At 38.5% G+C, this 19,742-nt stretch overlaps 2 protein-coding genes across 2 annotated transcripts; one reads left to right on the top strand and one right to left on the bottom strand.

Moving 5' to 3' along the window:
* Positions 1-602: 602 nt before the first annotated feature.
* apoa4a (apolipoprotein A-IV a) lies at positions 603-2,132 on the bottom strand. The gene is given in 5 exon segments (XM_022220312.2): positions 603-1,154; positions 1,157-1,641; positions 1,726-1,876; positions 1,954-1,995; positions 2,085-2,132. Coding segments are annotated over 4 exon segments (762 nt in total). The 5' UTR covers positions 1,988-1,995; positions 2,085-2,132; the 3' UTR covers positions 603-1,062.
* A 4,438-nt stretch (positions 2,133-6,570) lies between these two features.
* Positions 6,571-19,090, top strand: apoea (apolipoprotein Ea). The gene is made up of 9 exons (XM_051955490.1): positions 6,571-6,817; positions 7,791-7,838; positions 7,921-8,074; positions 8,890-9,406; positions 12,293-12,338; positions 12,698-12,751; positions 13,774-13,921; positions 16,064-16,351; positions 18,692-19,090. Exons 2-9 carry the CDS (start codon positions 7,799-7,801, stop codon positions 18,993-18,995), a joined length of 1,551 nt encoding a protein of 516 aa, XP_051811450.1. The 5' UTR covers positions 6,571-6,817; positions 7,791-7,798; the 3' UTR covers positions 18,996-19,090.
* Positions 19,091-19,742: the final 652 nt, after the last annotated feature.

Below are 19,742 nucleotides of genomic sequence, written 5' to 3'. Positions count from 1 at the left end.
AGTGCAATAATATCCAGACTTTAGATGATCTGGTGCATTTTTAAATTTTTTTTGATGATCTGGTGCATTAATATTCAGATTTCTTTTATGTTTTTATATGCTACTATCCAGGCTTTTGATGATTTGGTGCATTGATATCCAGAGTTTTTATGTTTTGATGCAATAACTGACATTTCTTTGTGTTTATTGTGCTCTCATCTAGATTTTTGACGTTTCAGTGTGCTAATATTCAGATTTTTGATGATCTGGTGTGTTAATATCCAGATTCCTGATGTTTTTATATGCTAATGTGCAGATTTTGGAAGATTAGAATAGAATAGAATCTTTTTTTTCATACTCGAAGGGAAATTCAGTTTATGTTCTGATTGAGTAATATCTGGAGTTTTGATGATTTAATGCTTTAATATCCAGGGCTTTTTATGTTTTCACTGCGCTAATATGGCAGATTTTGAAGATTTGGTCCATACAGAATTTTATACTTTGTTGTACTATCATCTAGATTTTTTATTTTTTATTTGCTAATATCCAGATTTTCCGATATTTGATGTTTTACTTATTATTTATTTCACCTTTATTTTTAACAGGTAAGTTAGTTGAGAAACTGGTCTCGTTTTCAGAGGTGGTGTATAAATATATTGATGTTTTCATGGTTTAGAGTGCTAATATCCAAATTTATGATGTTTTGCTGTGATGATTTTAAAAATAATTTTGTGAGCTAATATCCAGTTTTTGATGTTTAGTGTATTAATTTCAGGTTTTGCTGTTTTTGCTGTAGTGGACACATCCTGGGATTAGTACAAATTACTTCTTCAAGGTTTACAGGACTGATTTTTGCTGCTTTGAACAGGATGAATCTCAGCACTGCTTTAAAGAACAAACTAATGTACAAATATGTACAAGACTTTTCTATTCAACTGCTTAGGCTTCTTTAGTGAAACAACTGACACAGCTCTTGTGTTGTAATCAGATTTTTATTTATTAAAATAAACACTGGTTGGGTGAGAATAAATACTTGATACATTGAGGCAGGTGGAGGTGAAGGTTGTGAGGTTGATGAAAGCTTTACTGGGTCATCTTGGTGAAGGTCTCCCACAGAGCGGTGAGCTGGGCCTGCATGTCCTGAGCGCTGGCGTCCAGCTTGGCCTTCAGCTCCTCCCGTATGGAGCCAGTCTCTGCTGGATCTCCTGGGTCTTCTGGACCAGCTGGGTCTCGAAGCTCTTGGCCAGGGGCATCATGCTCTTCTGGAACTCCTCCATGTGCTGCTCCACGTTCTTCCTCATCTCCTCAGTGTAGGGAACCATCTGGCTCTGCAGCTGGTTGACGCTCTGGTCCAGCTGAGCCTTCAGCTCCTTGCTCCTCTGCAGCAGGACGGTCTTCAGGGCCTCAGGGTCCATGGACTCGGCGTAGGGGGTGACCTCCTTCTTCAACTCCTCCACTTTGGCCTGCAGCTTGGCCAGCATCTCCTCGGCGTAGGGCTGCATGCTGGTGCCGGCGGCGGTCAGGTCCTTCTCCAGCTGGGCCTTCAGCAGCTCGGCCTGCTGGGTTAACTGGGTCAGGAAGTCCTCAGTGGCCGGAGCCACCTGGGCACGAAGGGCGACGATGTACTGGTTCACGGTGTCGGCGCTCTGGGCGATCTTAGTGCTAACAGACAGGAAGTCTCCGTTACTACACTGAAACACAACACAGGACATTTCTGATTCCTTCAGTCATTATTCTGAGTCTTACTTCACTTCCTGTCCCAGCTCGGACTGTCTAAGCTGCTTCAGGGAGTCCTCGGCTTTCAGCGTCGCCTTGGCAACGTAGTCCCAGAAGGCATCTTTCACCATGTCCAGGTTGGTCTTGGGCGGCTCCTGCCACAAGATGTTGGCATTGCAGACTGTGGACGAAACAGGAGATTAATGTCTGGGATTTTAAACGGAGCTAAAGTTTGATTCAAAGAGAAAATGAACTCACCGGAGAGAAGAGCGAGAAGCACGAGAACCTTCATGATCGATGCTGGTGGAAGAAGAGATTAAGAACATTAATGTACAGTTTGAGACTGGATGTAGTGAAGTGAAGGAAGTCTGGAATGGTAGAATATTTACCTTTCAGAGGCAGCTGCACTCTTCTTCGCTGGTGGTTGATTTGTGCTGTTTAGTCGTCGGAGCGGTGGTTTTATAGCCATGCTGAAGGGTAAAGTCCTCCTCCGGCTGCCCTGCTGGACACATTCTTGTCACTGCTGGCACTCCACGTCATAATGCCAGTGTCATCGCTTCTTCATCTCATGATTCATAGGCTCTGGTTTCTATTTGTTATGGTTTACAGACATAAAACTATCAAACAATGAAACAGTCACACGTAGCAGCTGAACAGAAAACAATCACTAATGGGGACAACTGCTTTCAGATCCTTTAAAGAAGTTAATCAATTTAATTTTCAAACCAATCAAAGAAAGTTCAAGATTCCTTCAATAAGGTCATGGCCTTTGTGGGGAAGAAAAACCACCACAGGTCAGGGTTTTAAAATCAATCGTATCACTTAATCTGGTGGTGAAGTCTTTGTTATTTGGGACCCAACACTAAATATTGTGGTAAAATTACGAGAATTTCTGATGCTTTCAGACCTGGGAATTTCCCTTTTGTCTTTAAAAAACATCTGTAATCCCATTTTAAGAGTTCGGTATCTCCAGAAATAAAACTCCCACAGTCATGAAATCTGGTGAACAAACAGACAGAATAGTTTCCAGGAGATCAGAATGACTGAATGGATCCAGCAGAGGACTCATTTTAATCACTGACAGTGAAAATGTAAAATAAAACAACATCCCCATGTCATGATGCTGCCACCTCCATGCTTGTGTTTGTAAAGATGTGCAGTGTTTAGTGTTCACCAAATATAGCAGCTAGTCTGATGTTCAAAGAGCTTCATTTTGGTCTCCAAAGACCAAAGAACCTTCATCCAGGTGACTTCAGAGTCTCCATATGCTTTTAGGTCAAGATGCTGGTGTTCACAGGAGTCTAGATGTTGGTCTCCAGGTGTTTCCGAGAAGACACAGTAAATAGCTCAAACATATCGGGACAACAGGCTGAAACCGTCACGTCATCTTATCATCCATGGTTTTGGCTCCGAGTGTTTTAGGGTTTCAGCTCGTCACTGTCAGGAAAATTCATGTTTCTTGTTTTTTGCTGTTTCATTAAAACTAGAATCTTAGTAAAGGCGTTTCTCTTTCTAGATGTTGGTGTTCATAGAGGTTGATGGAGAAATAGCCCACTTATTGTCACTACTGTTACATGTCACCAGACTCCTCCTTTGTTACTGTCTGCCATACCCCGGTCTTACCTACTGTTATCACACCTTTACTATTTGCAAGTGTTCACCAGACTCATCCTTTGTTTGCGTCTGTTATACCCCCCCGTCTTACCTCCTGTTACCCAATTGCCCTTTTGTTCTGTTGTCTTACCCTCTATTGAACTATACACAAATTAACCACTGCCTACCTTAGTATTTACTTACAACTCCCCAACCCTTCCTCTGAGACGTTCCTTTTGTTTTACCCTCTGTATTTGCACACAGCCCCTCCCTACCCTCTGATCCACCCTCTGACATCCTTATAAAATGGGAAATCTCCAAATGTTCTGGGTCGGCTTACCTTCACAGGCTCATGCTCTGTGTTGGTAAGCCCACCGTATGCCGGAATACCAATAAACACCCCACTACAGCAAATTTTGCAGAACCAAGAGTGAAATTTCCTCAACAAGGTCTACATGTTGGTGTTCATAGAGGTCTACATGTTCATAGGAGTCTAGATGTTCACAGAGGTCTAGATGTTCATAGAGGTCTAGATGTTCATAGAGGTCTAGATGTTGGTGTTCACAGAGGTCTAGATGTTCACAGAGGTCTAGATGTTCACAGAGGTCTAGATGTTCACATAGGTCTAGATGTTCACAGAGGTCTAGATGTTCATAGAGGTCTAGATGTTGGTGTTCACAGAGGTCTGGATGTTCACAGAGGTCTAGATGTTCATAGAGGTCTAGATGTTGGTGTTCACAGAGGTCTAGATGTTCATAGAGGTCTAGATGTTCATAGCGGTCTAGATGTTGGTGTTCATAGAGGTCTTGGTGTTCATAGAGGTCTAGGTGTTCCTAGAGGTCTACATGTTCATAGAGGTCCAGATGTTCATAGGGGTCAAGATGTTCACAGAGGTCTAGATGTTCAGAGAGGTCTAGATGTTGGTGTTCATAGAGGTCTAGATGTTCATAGAGGTCTAGATGCTGGTGTTCAGAGAGGTCGAGATGTTGGTCTTAGATGTATGAAACTATCTCAGAGTGTTTGAACACGTCATGTGAAAACAAAGGCTTATCAGGAGTACGTTTATCAGGAGTTTGACGACTTCAGCTGCTCTGTTGTCAGCGTTTCAGGAGGGAACTGCTGTTCAAGAACCAGAGATAACTGGTTGGATGTCCCGGATCAAAGTCCTGCTGAGCTGCTCTGACTAATAAAACCCTGTTGGTCTCCAGATGTTTCCTGGAGGTCACAGTAAATAAATCAAACATTGAGGACAACAGGCTGAATCCGTCACGTCGTCTTATCATCCATGGTTTTGGCTCCAAGTGTTTTAGGGTTTCAGCTTGTCACTGTCAGGAAAATTCATGTTTCTTGTTTTTGCTGTTTCATTAAAACTAGAATCTTAGTTAATGTGTGTTTTCTTTCTTGTAAATTTACAGATTGTACAGATTTCACATTATAATACTGCCACCACCGTGCTTCATATTATAATACTGCCACCACCATGCTTCACATTATAATACTGCCACCACCGTGCTTCATATTATAATACTGCCACCAGCATGCTTCACATCATGATGCTGCCACCACCATACGTCATATTATAATACTGCCACCACCGTGCTTCATATTATAATGCTGCCACCACCGTGCGTCATATTATAATACTGCCACCACCATGCTTCACATTATAATGCTGCCACCACTATGCTTCATATTATAATACTGCCACCACCATGCTTCACATTATAATGCTGCCACCACCATGCTTCACATTATAATGCTGCCACCACTATGCTTCATATTATAATACTGCCACCACCGTGCTTCATATTATAATACTGCCACCAGCATGCTTCACATCATGATGCTGCCACCACCGTGCTTCATTTCATGATGCTGCCACCACCATGCGTCATATTATAATACTGCCACCACCGTGCTTCATATTATAATACTGCCACCAGCATGCTTCACATCATGATGCTGCCACCACCGTGCTTCATTTCATGATGCTGCCTCCACCATGCGTCATATTATAATACTGCCACCACCGTGCTTCATATTATAATGCTGCCACCACCGTGCTTCATATTATAATGCTGCCACCACCGTGCTTCACATTATAATGCTGCCACCACCGTGCGTCATATTATAATACTGCCACCACCGTGCTTCATATTATAATACTGCCACCAGCATGCTTCACATCATGATGCTGCCACCACCGTGCTTCATTTCATGATGCTGCCTCCACCATGCGTCATATTATAATACTGCCACCACCGTGCTTCATATTATAATGCTGCCACCACCGTGCTTCATATTATAATGCTGCCACCACCATGCTTCACATTATAATGCTGCCACCACCGTGCGTCATATTATAACACTGCCACCACCATGCTTCACATTATAATGCTGCCACCACTATGCTTCATATTATAATACTGCCACCACCGTGCTTCATATTATAATACTGCCACCACCGTGCTTCATTTCATGATGCTGCCTCCACCATGCATCATATTATAATACTGCCACCACCGTGCTTCATATTATAATGCTGCCACCACCGTGCTTCATATTATAATGCTGCCACCACCATGCTTCACATTATAATGCTGCCACCACCGTGCGTCATATTATAATACTGCCACCACCATGCTTCACATTATAATGCTGCCACCACTATGCTTCATATTATAATACTGCCACCACCGTGCTTCATATTATAATGCTGCCACCACCGTGCTTCATATTATAATACTGCCACCACCGTGCTTCATATTATAATGCTGCCACCACCGTGCTTCATATTATAATGCTGTCACCACCATGCTTCACATCATGATGCTGCCACCACCATGCTTCACATCATGATGCTGCCACCACCATGCTTCACATCATGATGCATGTTTGAAGCTTTTCAACAAGCTTTTCTCAGAGTTTCTTGCAGTGTTCTGTAGTCTTCATGGGGTAGTTCTATCCATAAGTATTGACCCATCAGAGGCTGGACCTTCCATATCCAGGAGTCTTTATATGACAATTGCTGAGATACATTCACTGACCTCAGATCATTTTTATTTTACTCACTCTGTGACTTCTATCACCGGCTGACTTCACTGAGTTCAGCTAGTTGAGTCACTTTAAAGGCTGTGACTGGTCTTTGTTCTAAATTCATGTCAAAAAGACAAATTAAACTGATTCAGTGTTGAAAAGCAGTAAAAGGTAAACTTCCAAAGGAGTGAGGGGTTTTATAGCCACAATAAGTACATCGATAGATATTATCCTGAACTGTACATGATTTTAGAAATGTATTTACAGTAGTAAACTTGATGGTTTTCTTCACTCAGAGGGCTGAACTCGTGTCCATGAGGCGTGGTAGAGGCTAGACGTGTCACCGATCACCCCCGTAGTGATGTGGAAGCTCCAGTTACAGCACGACACTCAGCGCTGGACTTTATCCTGCAGATGGCCAGACGCTTATAAAAACCAGTAAAGAGAGCAGACAGAATCAACAGCTGACCGAACAGGAAGATCATCCACACAGGTAGGACTCCACATTTTACACTGTTCAGGGCATAAAACAACCTGAATATTACATACTTTAAAAATAGTTCTCAGCTGACTGTCATTTTATAGAAGTTAATCTCAGAAAATAACTAGTAAAATCAGAAAAAAGTATTAATTTACAATGACAACATAAAATCATAAAATTAATTGTAAAAAAAGGATTATTGTTGTTAATAATAATAATAATAATAATAAAACAGTAAATAAAATCCGCATAAAAATTCAGTACTTTTATAAAAGGTAATATTATCTTTTATGTTTGAGCATAAAACTAAACAGTTTTATTATATTTTAATTGGCTAAAAACATTTTTTTTGCAAATACTGGCCGTTATTTATAAGAAGAATTCTGTATATTAACAGTTGAAAAATCATATATTGCTGATATTTACTATGATTTTAAAATAAAATTTTGTATATTATGAATTTAAAGTTAAATGTTCAATAACTGTTAAATTACAGATAAAACTAGTAAAATCAGAAACATATTTGCTTGTGAATAACATCCACATCAAAATTCTGATCCAGATTTTCTTCCTTTATATTTATCAGTAAATTAAAATATTTTTACTGTATTAAATCATCAATAAATATCCTTGTTTTTCAGAAATTTTCCGTTATTTGAAAGAAAAGTTATGTACAACAAGGACTGAAAATCTCTTTTTTGGCTGTTAGTTTACGGATTATTTACATGTTAAACCTTTTAATAAAATAAATCAAAACTGTAATCTGTGTGAAAAATCTGAATTTTCACAGTAATACGTCAATTTGTTCATTTTCAGTGTGAGACTGTAAAACTTGACTGTTTACCATCAGCTAAAAATAGGATTATTTTTCAGATATTTGCAGAGACTTTCATGATTTTTACAGTTTTTCAACATTGCAGTGATCCACAGCTTAGTTTCTGCCACCAGATTCTCACAGTATTTTTATGGTTTTTCTGGTTTTCAGCATCAAACATGAAGATCCTTGTGGTCCTTGTCGTTGCAGTTTTCACTGGTAAGATGATTTTAAACTCTTTAAACGTGATTTATTCTGCAGGAACGCGTCAGAATAACCTCTTTCCTTTGTTCTCTGTCAGCCGGCTGCAACGCCAACATCGAGCTTCAGACTCCATCCAAACAGCAGCTGGACATGGTCAAAGATGCATTCTGGGATCACGTCGCCAAGGCAACCGCCACCGCCGAGGACTCACTGAAGAAGATCAGAGAGTCGGAGCTTGGACAGGAGTTCAAGTAAGACCCAAGAAACCGATTAAAACATGTATTTACACTATGGTTCTAGAGTTTGGGGTCATCCAGACAATTCCATGTTTTCCATTAAACTCCCACTTTTATCCATGTGCTAACATAACTGTACAAGGGTTTTCTAACCATCAATGAGCCTTTCAGCACCATTAGCTAACACAATGTAGCATTAGAACAGGTTAAAATTGCTTTACATTAGCTAAAGTTGCTCGAAAATGAGTTAAAGTTCCTCTATACTAGTTAAAGTTGCTCTATATTAGTTAAAGTTGCTCTATATTAATTAAAGTTGCTCTATATTAGTTGAAGTTGCTCTAAATGAGCTAAAGTTGCTCTGTATTAGTTACAGTTGCTCTATATTAGTTAAAGTTGACCTGTATGTGTTTATCCTTTATTATTATGAATATTATTTTCATTTTTTCAATTAATTTTATTGTTTTTAAATGAGTAAAAAACTTCATTTTCTTACAAAAAATTCTTGCTTTTCTTTTTTTTAAAGAAAAGGTTTAGATATTTAGAGTTGAAATTTTTTATATTTTTGCTGTTTTTTTTTACAGATTATTTACAAACAAAACTTTTAAATAAATAAATAAACAGACCAAAAGTCAACATAATATCTGAATCAGAAATCTGTATTTTTGCAAATAGTAGTTTCTATTTTTTGTGTGTGAAACTGCAAAATGTCAGAATTAAATACATCCAGAGAATCCAACAATGAAAAACATAAAAATCTAAATATATACGATACTGTATGTTGAAGACTGGAGTGTTTGTGGTCTTCTTAAAGCCGTCTTGCTTCTCTGCAGCTCGCTCATCGCCTCCCAGGACCTGGTCTCCACCTTCTCCCAGGAAGCCGAGCAGCTCAAGGCCCGTTTGGAGAAAGGCCTGCAGCCCTACGCCCAGGAGATGCTGGACATGCTGCAGACCAAGCTGGAGGAGCTGAAGAAGGAGATGGAGACGTCGGACGCCGAGGCCCTGAAGGAGCTTATGCTGCAGAGGAGCCAGGAGCTGAAGCTGCAGCTGGACCAGAGCGTGGAGCAGCTGCAGACCAGGGTGGGTCCCTACGCCGAGGAGATGAAGCAGAAGCTGGACCAGGGCATGGAACAGCTGCAGACCAGGATGGTTCCCTACGCCGAGGAGATGAAGCAGAAGCTGCAGGAGAGTCTGGATGGCTTCCAGAGGAGCTTTGAGGTCCACGTGGCCCAGAAGGCCCAGGAGGTCCGGAAGCAGCTGGCCCCATACGAAGAAGAGCTGAAGGCCAAGCTGACCAGCGAGAACCTGAAGGCCCAGCTCGGTGCTCTGTGGGACGCCTTCAGCAAGCTGGCCCAGAAGACGGACTGAACGGGTTTAATTCAGAACATTTAATTTAAGTGCAATACGTCATTTCCTGTTTCCTGTTTCCTGTGTTTCGTCTGTTGTGTTACTGTTGACAAATAAAACATTAAAATATCTCCAACGTAGTCTGGACTCTGTCTGAAACAGAAAACAACCTGCAGCTGAACTAATATGATCCTGAGCACATTTAAAGTCTTTTACTCTGAAATTCCATTAAATGTTTAAGATCATCAAACAAATTTAAATATTATACAAAGGTAACCAAAGTAAGGACAAAATGTAGTTTTTCAATGATGATTTAATGCTTTCAGGGTAAAAAGCGATCCAAACCTGCCTGGCCATATGTGAAAAAGTAATTGCCCCCCCTGTTAAATCATGAACGAACTAAATGAACTAAAATGTGTCCAAAATAATTGGAAACCTGTCCAAAGTTACTCAAAAATATCCAAAATTAGTCAAAATCCTGTTTGAAAGAACTCCAAATTGAATTGAAGCCCGGCCAACATCACTCAGGTAGTCAAAAATGACATTACTGTATAATTATTGGATCTTGAAAATGGAATAAAAGTGCAAAATGTTTTATTGAGGCTGGTACTGTGTCTCCATAAAGTTCATGTAAGTGTATATAAATGGATGGATCCATATTTCTACTCTTGACTCTTTCGTCAAAATTGGTCAAAAACTTTTGAGGCTCTGACATCAGTAGAATCTGGTGTGTGGTTCCAGTTTCTTACTATTTTGACCTGAAACTCGTCCAAAATTAATCTAAATGGTCCAAAAATAAACCCAAAGACCTGTCCAAAATCAGTAAAAAAAATTGCCTGTAATTTGACCAAAATGACTCTATCTTTTTATCCCTCATTAAAGGCATTAGAGGAGATTTAATTTCTTACGACCTTGAACGTAGCATGCGCACATACAACCTCTCCCTCACCCCCCTCTAACCTCCCCCCTCTTAACATTTACGAAGAAACGCCCCCCTCCAGAAACTTGCGTAGGACTCGTGAAGTTGTCTTTTACGGCTGGGTCCCCCTGGATCTTTATCTGCCATTATGTAAAAAAAGATGAGCAAAACAAGTCGCCAGCTAACTACGAAGCTATACCAAAGCAACACATACAGAAAACACGCAAGTCCAAGGCGTACGTAATCTACGTAACGAGGCCTGAGCCGGAAGATTTTTGATTGACAGGAAAGGGAGCAAACCAAACGCCTCGGTCCGAGCGCAATGATTGGCTGATGTTTTTCAGGTCCTGCCATGTCCACAGTTATTTTTTTTAAATTTTTTATTCTTTTAGAGACCAGACATACAAGTCCACTAAAGGTCAGTATATTCATTTTATGTGAGTCAGACAAATTAAACATCCTCCATAATGCCTTTAATCCCACAAGGGGAAGTTTTAATTTTCGCATATCCCCCCATCTGGGGGGAATCAGAACATAGGGTCAGCCACAGCACACACACACACACACACACACACACACACACACACACACACACACACACACACTACGCCCCATCAGGAGCAATTAGGGGTTAGGTGTCTTGCTCAGGGACACCTCAACATGAGCACAACGGGCCAGGGGATTGAACCACAACCCTCTGGTTGTGAGACAGCTACTCTACCTACTGAGCTATGCCACCCCAACAACTTGATACATGTCCAAGGTTTATTACAAATATCCAGGATTTCTCGACTGAACAGGTCTGGAGGTGATCAGGTTAAGGTGTGAGACCAAAGTAGAACTTTTTCGAAGGCGTTTGTCTCGTTCCATCTAAACAGAACATCATCAACAGTCCAGCATGGTGGTGGTAGTGTGATGGTCTGAGGTCCTGGATGACTTGCTGTGATTGATGGAACCATGAATTCTGATCTCTAGCAGAAGATCCTGAAGGAGAACGTTCAGCCATCAGTTCCTGACCTCTAGCTGAAGCTCACTTTGGTTCTGGGTTGATGTTATTCGCTAAAGTTGCTCTAAATGAGTTAAAGTTGACCGAGGGCTGGGCGATATGGCCAAAAAATAAAATCTCGATTTTTTTTTTTTGTTTAGTCATCTTGGATGATTACGATTTTAATCCATTTTTGTTTCTTTGTGGTCTGTTTGCTATGGCTAGTGCTAGCCATGCCGCACTCCCGTAGCCGCCAGCACTCTTCCCATTCTTTAGGATGCCTCTGCTGGAGGTGCTGAAAGAGGTTAGTTGTGCTGAACCACTTCCATATAATCGATGGAACATGAGGCCCTTTTCTCGCGACCAACTCTTCGTCTGCTGTTCTGTCCGCCATGACAGGGGGGGTTTGGTGGAAGGAGATGAGTGGCAGAACAAACGCCAGTGCACAAGTCATGAAAGGCAGAAGAAGAATCTGTATTGTTATATATTTAAGCTCGCCTCAATTTTACGATTTGGCAAATTTTCAATTGTCAGGTTTTAAAAACGCAAATTAATCGAATTAATTCGATTTATCGCCCAGCCCTAAGTTGACCTATATTAGCTAAAGTTGCTCTAAATGAGTTAAAGTTGCTCTATATTAGTTGAAGTTGACCTATATTAAAGTTGCTCTACATTAGTTAAAGTTGCTCTAAATCCATAACAGATCTCTGCTGCCTGACGTCAGGTAAAGTTATTGATTGATTGATTGTTCTGTGTGAGAGGTGATTGATTGTATAAATGTCATTAACAGAGACTCTGAACCCCAGCTGATGGACAGTGAAGTGATCAGAGTGACTCTTGACCTTTAATCAGCTCTAAACTCTGAAGAACTTCTGCTGAATAAAGGCTGAGTTCAGATCATTTCATACCTGAGAGGGAAACGGTTGGAACTAAACTTCATTCAGGTTCATGGGAGTTTAATCTTTTGTTTTTGGTTTTTCCACAGCCTGGACTCTGTCTGAACATCTGCAACGTGGAGCTAAAACTACTCAGCAATAAAAGAGTTCAAGCTGTAAAGGTCAGAAAAGCTGCTGACTTTTATTGGATCGGATCAGTGATACGTGGAGATTATAAATACTGAGCTCATCAGCTGCTCAGACATCACAGATCTGATCACCGAGGTGAGATTGGACTCTTCTACAAACCTCCAGCAGCTCGTCTAATCTGAATTATTCACATTTTATTCGACTTTAACTCAGGGAAATTACAAAAAACTGGATGCATGTGGGGAAAAAGTCACATTAACGACTGAGGAGTGGGAAAATATTGACTAAAATCAACAGAAAAGGTTTTTAATCCGAACTAGCAGTGAGTAAATGTTTTAATTCTTCTATTCTGTTTAATTTTACAGACGTATTCATCATGAGGGTGTTTGCAGTAATCCTGGTGCTGGCCGTCCTCTCAGGTGAGTTCTACATTTCATTAATTAATTAAATGTAAAAGAAAATACAAAGTTAAATGTCAGGTTATTGTCCAAAAACTTCTGGAAAACAATTGGAAAATGACATATTTTTAAAATAATTCATTAAAATGCAGTTTCCAGGGTTAATTTTACATAATTGCTATTTAAAATCCCATTTAATGAAGGATATTTATAATGAATTTCCCATAAATTTCATTGAATAATGTTATAAATCCAAATATTAATGCAGAAAAATGCCATTATTACTTTTTAATTGGGTTTTGTTATAGAACTTGTGAAACAAATCTTGTAAAACTGTCAAAATGCAGTCATAAGACTAAATATTTGGTTTGGTTTGAGATTAAATCAAGTAAGAATCTGCTTTTCTTATGCTAAAAACATAAAATTAATGGATTTACTAATAATAATGATGATAAAAACGGTGATTAACTTGAAATTTGTATCATATCAAGGATAATAAGAGTTTTTACACATAAATGTCCATTAACAGCTTTGTGAACAAAGTGTGAAAGTAATGGATTTACTTTAAAATAAAATAGCAAAACAGACATTTTTAAACAAATTTTTATATTCAATATATGTAATAACAGTTGACATTAAATACAATAATTCATTAATTGTTAATTTTAGGTCATATCAAGGATAATATAAGTTTTTTTTTACATTTAATTTTATAATCAAACCTTGTTATGAATCTTTAATGTTAAAAATATATCTGTCTGCCTGTAAAATAATGGATTTAGATTAGAAAACTTACCACTGCTATTTAAAAATATATTTATTCCAATAATGAGGTGTGTTTTATGTGTTTTAACTCAATAGAAAAGTTGTATATTCCACAGATTTTTAGTTTTTTAAATGTGTCTACTTTCCAAAATGAACAGATTTGTTCCTGTTCTAGCTTTTTCTATAAACTGATTCAATCATCATCCAGTCTGATTCCTTAAATCTTCCATCTAACAGTTTGAAAAGTGACTCTTTGTGCTGTTTTTCTGCTGAACCAGGCTGCAGCGCTCGCAGTATTCCTCCTCAAGACTTCCTCAACTGGGAGGCTCCTCTGGCCAAGTTCACCGCTTACTTCTCCGACATGAACGATAAAACCGACGATCTGCTGGAGAAAATCAGGAGCTCCGAGATCAGCAGAGAACTGGAGTGAGTCCACAAAAGATTTCAGTCGTTCAGCTGCATTTAAACCAGTAAAACCTGCAGCTAAACTGGTTCCAGTTCAGCGCTGTAGCCGAAAACTTTAATTTAAACCTTTTAATCTTCAAGTTTAATGTAGAATTTGCTGTCATGGTCTCCATAAACAAAATAATCCCACTTCTGTGCTACAAAAAATACAAAATGCAGGTCAAATAATAAGATTTTCAAAATTCTGAACATCAAATTCCTGCACTTTTGCTGTAATATCTCAGATTTAAGGATCAAAAGTCAAACTTTCTCTGTAAAAACAGAGCTGGTAACAAACATATTTATATAAAAACAGCAAGAGCTCAAAGTACTGCCTGATTAAACCATAAAAACACAATAAAACAAACACGGTGACGTGGATGCACAGAGAAGTAATACGATAAGAACTGCAAGAATGTGCTTTGAATTTTCAAATCATATCAAGTATAATAGGAGATTTTAAATGTAAATCTTGTATTTGAAAGATATTTAATGTTAAAACACCACGTTCACCTATAGATGAATGGATTTATATCAGTTACTAAGATTAGAATTACAATAACGCACTTTAAATCTGATATAACATCAAGTATAATTACAGTTTGTACGTTTAGATACATTTTAATACATTAAATACATTTGTTGTAATATTTCATATTTAAAGATAAAAATGCAAACTTTTCTCCAAAAAAAAGTTGGCAACGAGACCGGGACTCACAAAGACCCAGTCGTATTTATTTATATGAAGACAACAAGAGGTCACCGTGTTCTGAATGATTAAACCATAAAACACCATAAAACCCAAAGACTGGGACACAAACGTGGACATGGGAAGACAATAAAGATAAAGACAGAACTTTATGGAAGGTTATGGTTATCTTGTGTCAGATGTTGCTCAGAAAAAGCAGAGTAACATGATAATAAGTTCAGTCCAACAGAAGGATAACATCACAGAACAAGAGCAGAAAAATTCCACTCAAATCGAATTCAAACAAAAAGATGAACATCATCTGCATAGAAACGCATACGGATGGAATTTCTGTTTCCTTCTCTTTCCTGTCGTGAAACCAATGCAAAAAATGAACGAATGACACACTGAGTTGTACATAATAATAATAATAATAATAATAATAATACACAACAACACAATGGTAGAATGAGACAATAACAAGAAATAAAGTGATAAAAGGTCAAATAAACTGAATAAAACGTAGAAATAAATTAAGAAAATTGATTAAAAGTTGTACTGAGATTGTAGGTCTTTAATTTTATATAATAATAATAATAATAATAACTTTATTTATATAGAAGCTTTTTGAAAAATGGTTTACAAACTGCTTTACAGATAGGACAAAAAAGAAAAGGACACTGACGTCTGTTCAAACACGTGTGCGTTATGTACGGATACCGGATCACGTGACCTAAACATGTAGCAGGAACTGATGGGACTCAGAAACACCCCCACAGTTTAATCAGTTGTTCCTTGGATCATTTCTGATGGATCAGTCCTGATAAGTCCTCAGAGGTGGATTTGTAGTAGGATCACAATCAGCTGATGTAGTGTTCACTGGTTGTCATGGTTACAGTGACGACGTGCCGTTATCTGGTAATGATACAGAAATCTTTAACTAATCCATGGATCCAGACAATAAGCTGCATCACTGCCAGAATCTGATCACTTGGTCCTTGAGTCATTTCTGAACTTCAAGGAAAATTTCATTTTCGCTTTTTTGAGCAATGTCGCTGACAGACAGACAGACGGGCAGGTGGACATACAGACGGATGGACGGATGGACAGGCAGACAGACAGACAGATGGACAGATACAGGCAGACAGACAGACAGGCAGACAGATACAGGCAGACAGATGTACGTCGATCATCACTGAACTCCACCACATTCCTTGGTGAAGTAATAATACGTATACATGACGGGTGTTTGGAGGACTTTTATCTCACAACTGATTCAGTCCAAACAGAGTTTACAGACGAAGGAGCTGCAGGAAAACCCAGAAGGACAAACTTTAATGTTGTGAATAATTAGCTCTGATTGCATTTTTTCCATTTCTGGAGCCTGAATTCTTTTAAAAAACATCAACTAAACCTCTGTTGTTCCCTCTGAGCAGCACCCTGATCCAGGACAGCATGTCAGAGTTGGCCATGTACCGAGACGACCTGCAGACCAAGCTGGCTCCGTACACCCAGGAGGCAGCTGAACGTCTGGGCAAGGACCTGAAGAAGATGGCCGACAAGCTGGGGGAGCACATGAAGGAGGCCCGGGACCAGATGGAGAAGTACGGCAGCGAGCTGCAGACCATGATGGAGCAGAACAGCGACGATGTTCGGGGCCGAGTGTCGGCCTACAGCCGCAAGATGAAGAAACGCCTCAACAAGGACTCCGAGGAGATCAAGAGGTGAGACTGGAGCAGCGAGCAGGAAAACCAGGAAGAGTTTATTAACTGATCATAACTCAGTAAGACATCAGCGTTTAACCCTCGTGTCGTCCTGCGGGTCAAATTAACACGTTTTAAAGTTTGAAAATGTGGAGAAAAAAATATTTTCACAGTGAAACTTCTGATGTCCACATTTTCAACATTTTTGGGAAATTTTTGAACATTTTTTGGTGGAAAAAAAGAAATGTTAAAAATGCTTCCTAAGAACATTCACATAAAAATCAACCAAAATGCAGCAAATTTCACTGGATTTTGGTTGATTTTTTGTGAATGTTCTCATAGAAAATATTAGAAGTTTTACTGATATTTATGTAATCACTTCAGATATTTTTAGGATTTTTTTTGGAAGATTTTTACTCATTTTGTGAAAATATTTACAAGAATCTTCTTGCCAAATTTTGGGGATTTTTTTTTTTTACATAAAACTTTGAAGAGAAACTTTTAGGAAATTATTGGAGTTTTCTTCCTGAAGGTTTTGCAAATTTTCAGAAATTTGGAGATTTTTTTGCTGCATTTTTGGATTTTTTTTCAGACAAGGAAACAATATTTTTTGGTGCCCATAAATGAGGACAACAGGAGGGTTAATGATTGATAAAGTCTACATATCTAGATTTATCCATATTTTATACCAAAACTCCAGTCTTTGTTCCACATTTCACCAACTTTTAAGGCCTCTAACATCAGTACAATTTGATCTGTGGCAAAATTTAAAAAAAAAAAAATTTTATTTTGCTGTTTTGACATCAAACTACATTTTAACCGTCAAATGTGGTGTGGATACAGTCTTGATAGTTTCCAGTCGGTATGTGGCTCCAGCTGAAGTTGAATTTTACATTTTTGAGCACTGAAAATTGAAAAAGTGCAAAAATTTCAAACGGACATTAGTGTCAGAGAAGGTTTTTATAAGTCTACATATCTACATTTATCCATATTTTATACCAAAAATACAAACTTTGTTCCACGTTTAAGGCCTCTAACATCAGTACGATTTGATCTGTGGCAAATTTTGTAAGAAAAAAAAAATTTTTCTTGCTGTTTTGACATCAAACTGCATTTTGTTTGGATACAGACTTGATAGTTTCCAGTTGGATCCAGCTGAAGTTGAATTTTAGATTTTTGACCATTGAAATTCTAAAAAGTGCAAAAATTTGAAATGAGGTTTAAATTAATGTCCGTTAGAGTTTAATAAAAACTGAACTAACAGAGACTCTGGATGGTTTTAGTGATTTATTTATTTATTCCTTCTGACAGAGAATCTCTTGTATCATTTATGTTTTCATACTAAACTACATTTTAATTGTTTTATTGCTTGTTTTTTATTATGAAATCAGAACTGAACTGTAAAAACGGAGTGCTTTTTTTTTTTACAACTTTCAAACATTTTAAAACAATTTACTGTTAGATAAAATACAGATTTAACACGTTTCGTTAAACTATAGATGGAAACGAAATGACAGAAGATAAGCATTAATTTACACATCAATCATAAAAAAGGTTAAATTTGTAAATAAATGTAGTTTTGCAAATAATATTTATTTGTTTTCTTTTCTCACCCTGAAAAACTATAATTATTTTACAGATATTTGACGTTGTTGCAAACTTTATACTGTTTTTGAATTTTCTTAAATCGTGTTTTAGTAAACTTTTGTATATTTTTAAGACAAATAATCTAAGCATTAATTAAGAACATACAATCAAAACCTCATATTAATATTTTTTTAAATTCAGCTGTTTTTTAAATTTTCTATTTTAATATTTATTCTATCCGTAGAACCAAAAGATAGATCAGTAAATGTTTCTATGCAGACGATGTTCGTCTTTTTGTTTGAATTCAATTAGAGCAGAACTTTTTTATTATTATTTGATTTTATCATTTTAGAGACTGAATTTATTTTATTTATGTTATTATGTTTTTTTCTGAGCAACATCTGGCACAAGAATAACCTTCAGGATGAAAAACGTTGTGTCTTTGTTGTGTTTTTTATTTATTAAATTCCAAAAAGTAAATTAGTAAATGAATACAGATGGTTTCATGCTGTATTTGCTTTAACACATTTTATGAGCCGATGACAGATTTCTGTTTAAAAAATTTAATTAAAATCTGACTTTCTCTGTCAGATAAACGGGTTGAGTACAGTTGAATCATTTAGTCAAATATTTTATTATAAACTATCTAAGGATAAATGAAGAACTCATCCAAGTCCGTCAGGAGAATATTTCCTTTAATTATTGAAGAATTTAAAAGGAATCTGATCTATTAGGTGTTTAAAGTCACTTGTAACCGGCTCTGTTTCATCTCAGACGCGTATCCGAGTATCTGGAGGAGCTTCAGACCAGGAGCTCGGAGAACATGGAGGAGATGAGGACTCGCCTGGACCCCTACTTTGCTCAGGTCCGAACCAACGCCCAGGCCAAGATCACCACCCTGAACGACCTGCTGAAGGCTCAGGTGGAGAACGTGAAGAACAAGATCCAGAAAGCCGCCGACGACATCAAGGACCGGTGGGAGGACACCGCCGAGGACCTGCGATCCACCCTGAAGGAGAAGATGACGGAGCTGCGCACCTGGTTCCAGCCCTACATGTCCATGTTTAGAGAAGAGTAAACATCATCAGTCCAGATTCCTGTTCTTCTGTTTGATTTATGGAAAGAGTTTGAAGAATGATCACCAATAAAAACGTCTCCTTACAGAACAGATGTTGTTTCTTCATGTCATTGCACATACTCCACCATTTCATACATGTGTTCTTCTGATATTTTTTTACCTTATTTTAAGTCATGTTAAGGGTCAAATATCTCCAGAAATAAAACTTTCCCAGTAGAGAAATTTGTTGAGGAAATAGAAAAAAATGGCTCCAATAGATCCAAATTACTCCAAAAGACAGTAAATATTTAATTACTAGACCCTCCACTCCATCCATTCTCTATACACCGCTTTATCCTCACTAGGGTCATGGGGGGGTGCTGGAGCCTATCCCAGCTGACTCGGGTGAAGGCAGGGGACACCCTGGACAGGTCACCAGTCTGTCACAGGGCTACATATACAGACACACAATCACACTCACATTCACACCTATGAGCAATTTAGAGTAACCAATTAACCTCAGCATGTTTTTGGACTGTGGGAGGAAGCCGGAGTACCCGGAGAAAACCCATGCATGCACAGGGAGAACATGCAAACTCCATGCAGAAAGATCCCAGGCCAGGATTTGAACCGGGGATCTTCTTGCTGCAAGGCCAAAGTGCTAACCAGTACGTCACTGTGCAGCCCCATTACGAGACCCTGAAAATGGAAAAAAAAAAAAAGCATCGCTACACCATGATGCTGCCACCACCATGCTTAATATTATGA

Source organism: Acanthochromis polyacanthus, chromosome 11 (assembly GCF_021347895.1).
Source record: "Acanthochromis polyacanthus isolate Apoly-LR-REF ecotype Palm Island chromosome 11, KAUST_Apoly_ChrSc, whole genome shotgun sequence".
NCBI classification, from domain to species: domain Eukaryota; kingdom Metazoa; phylum Chordata; class Actinopteri; family Pomacentridae; genus Acanthochromis; species Acanthochromis polyacanthus.
Note: the sequence above shows the minus strand (reverse complement) of the source record. Positions and strands in the feature narration are given on the sequence as shown.

Bases quoted from the DNA above. Each gene is read 5' to 3' on its own strand.
- apoea (XM_051955490.1), top strand. From the start codon at position 7,799: ATGAAGATCCTTGTGGTCCTTGTCGTTGCAGTTTTCACTG. The intron at 9,407-12,292 runs GCCCAGAAGACG...GTTTTTCCACAG, and splicing joins GGGACGCCTTCAGCAAGCTG to CCTGGACTCTGTCTGAACAT. The intron at 16,352-18,691 runs GTGAGACTGGAG...GTTTCATCTCAG, and splicing joins GACTCCGAGGAGATCAAGAG to ACGCGTATCCGAGTATCTGG.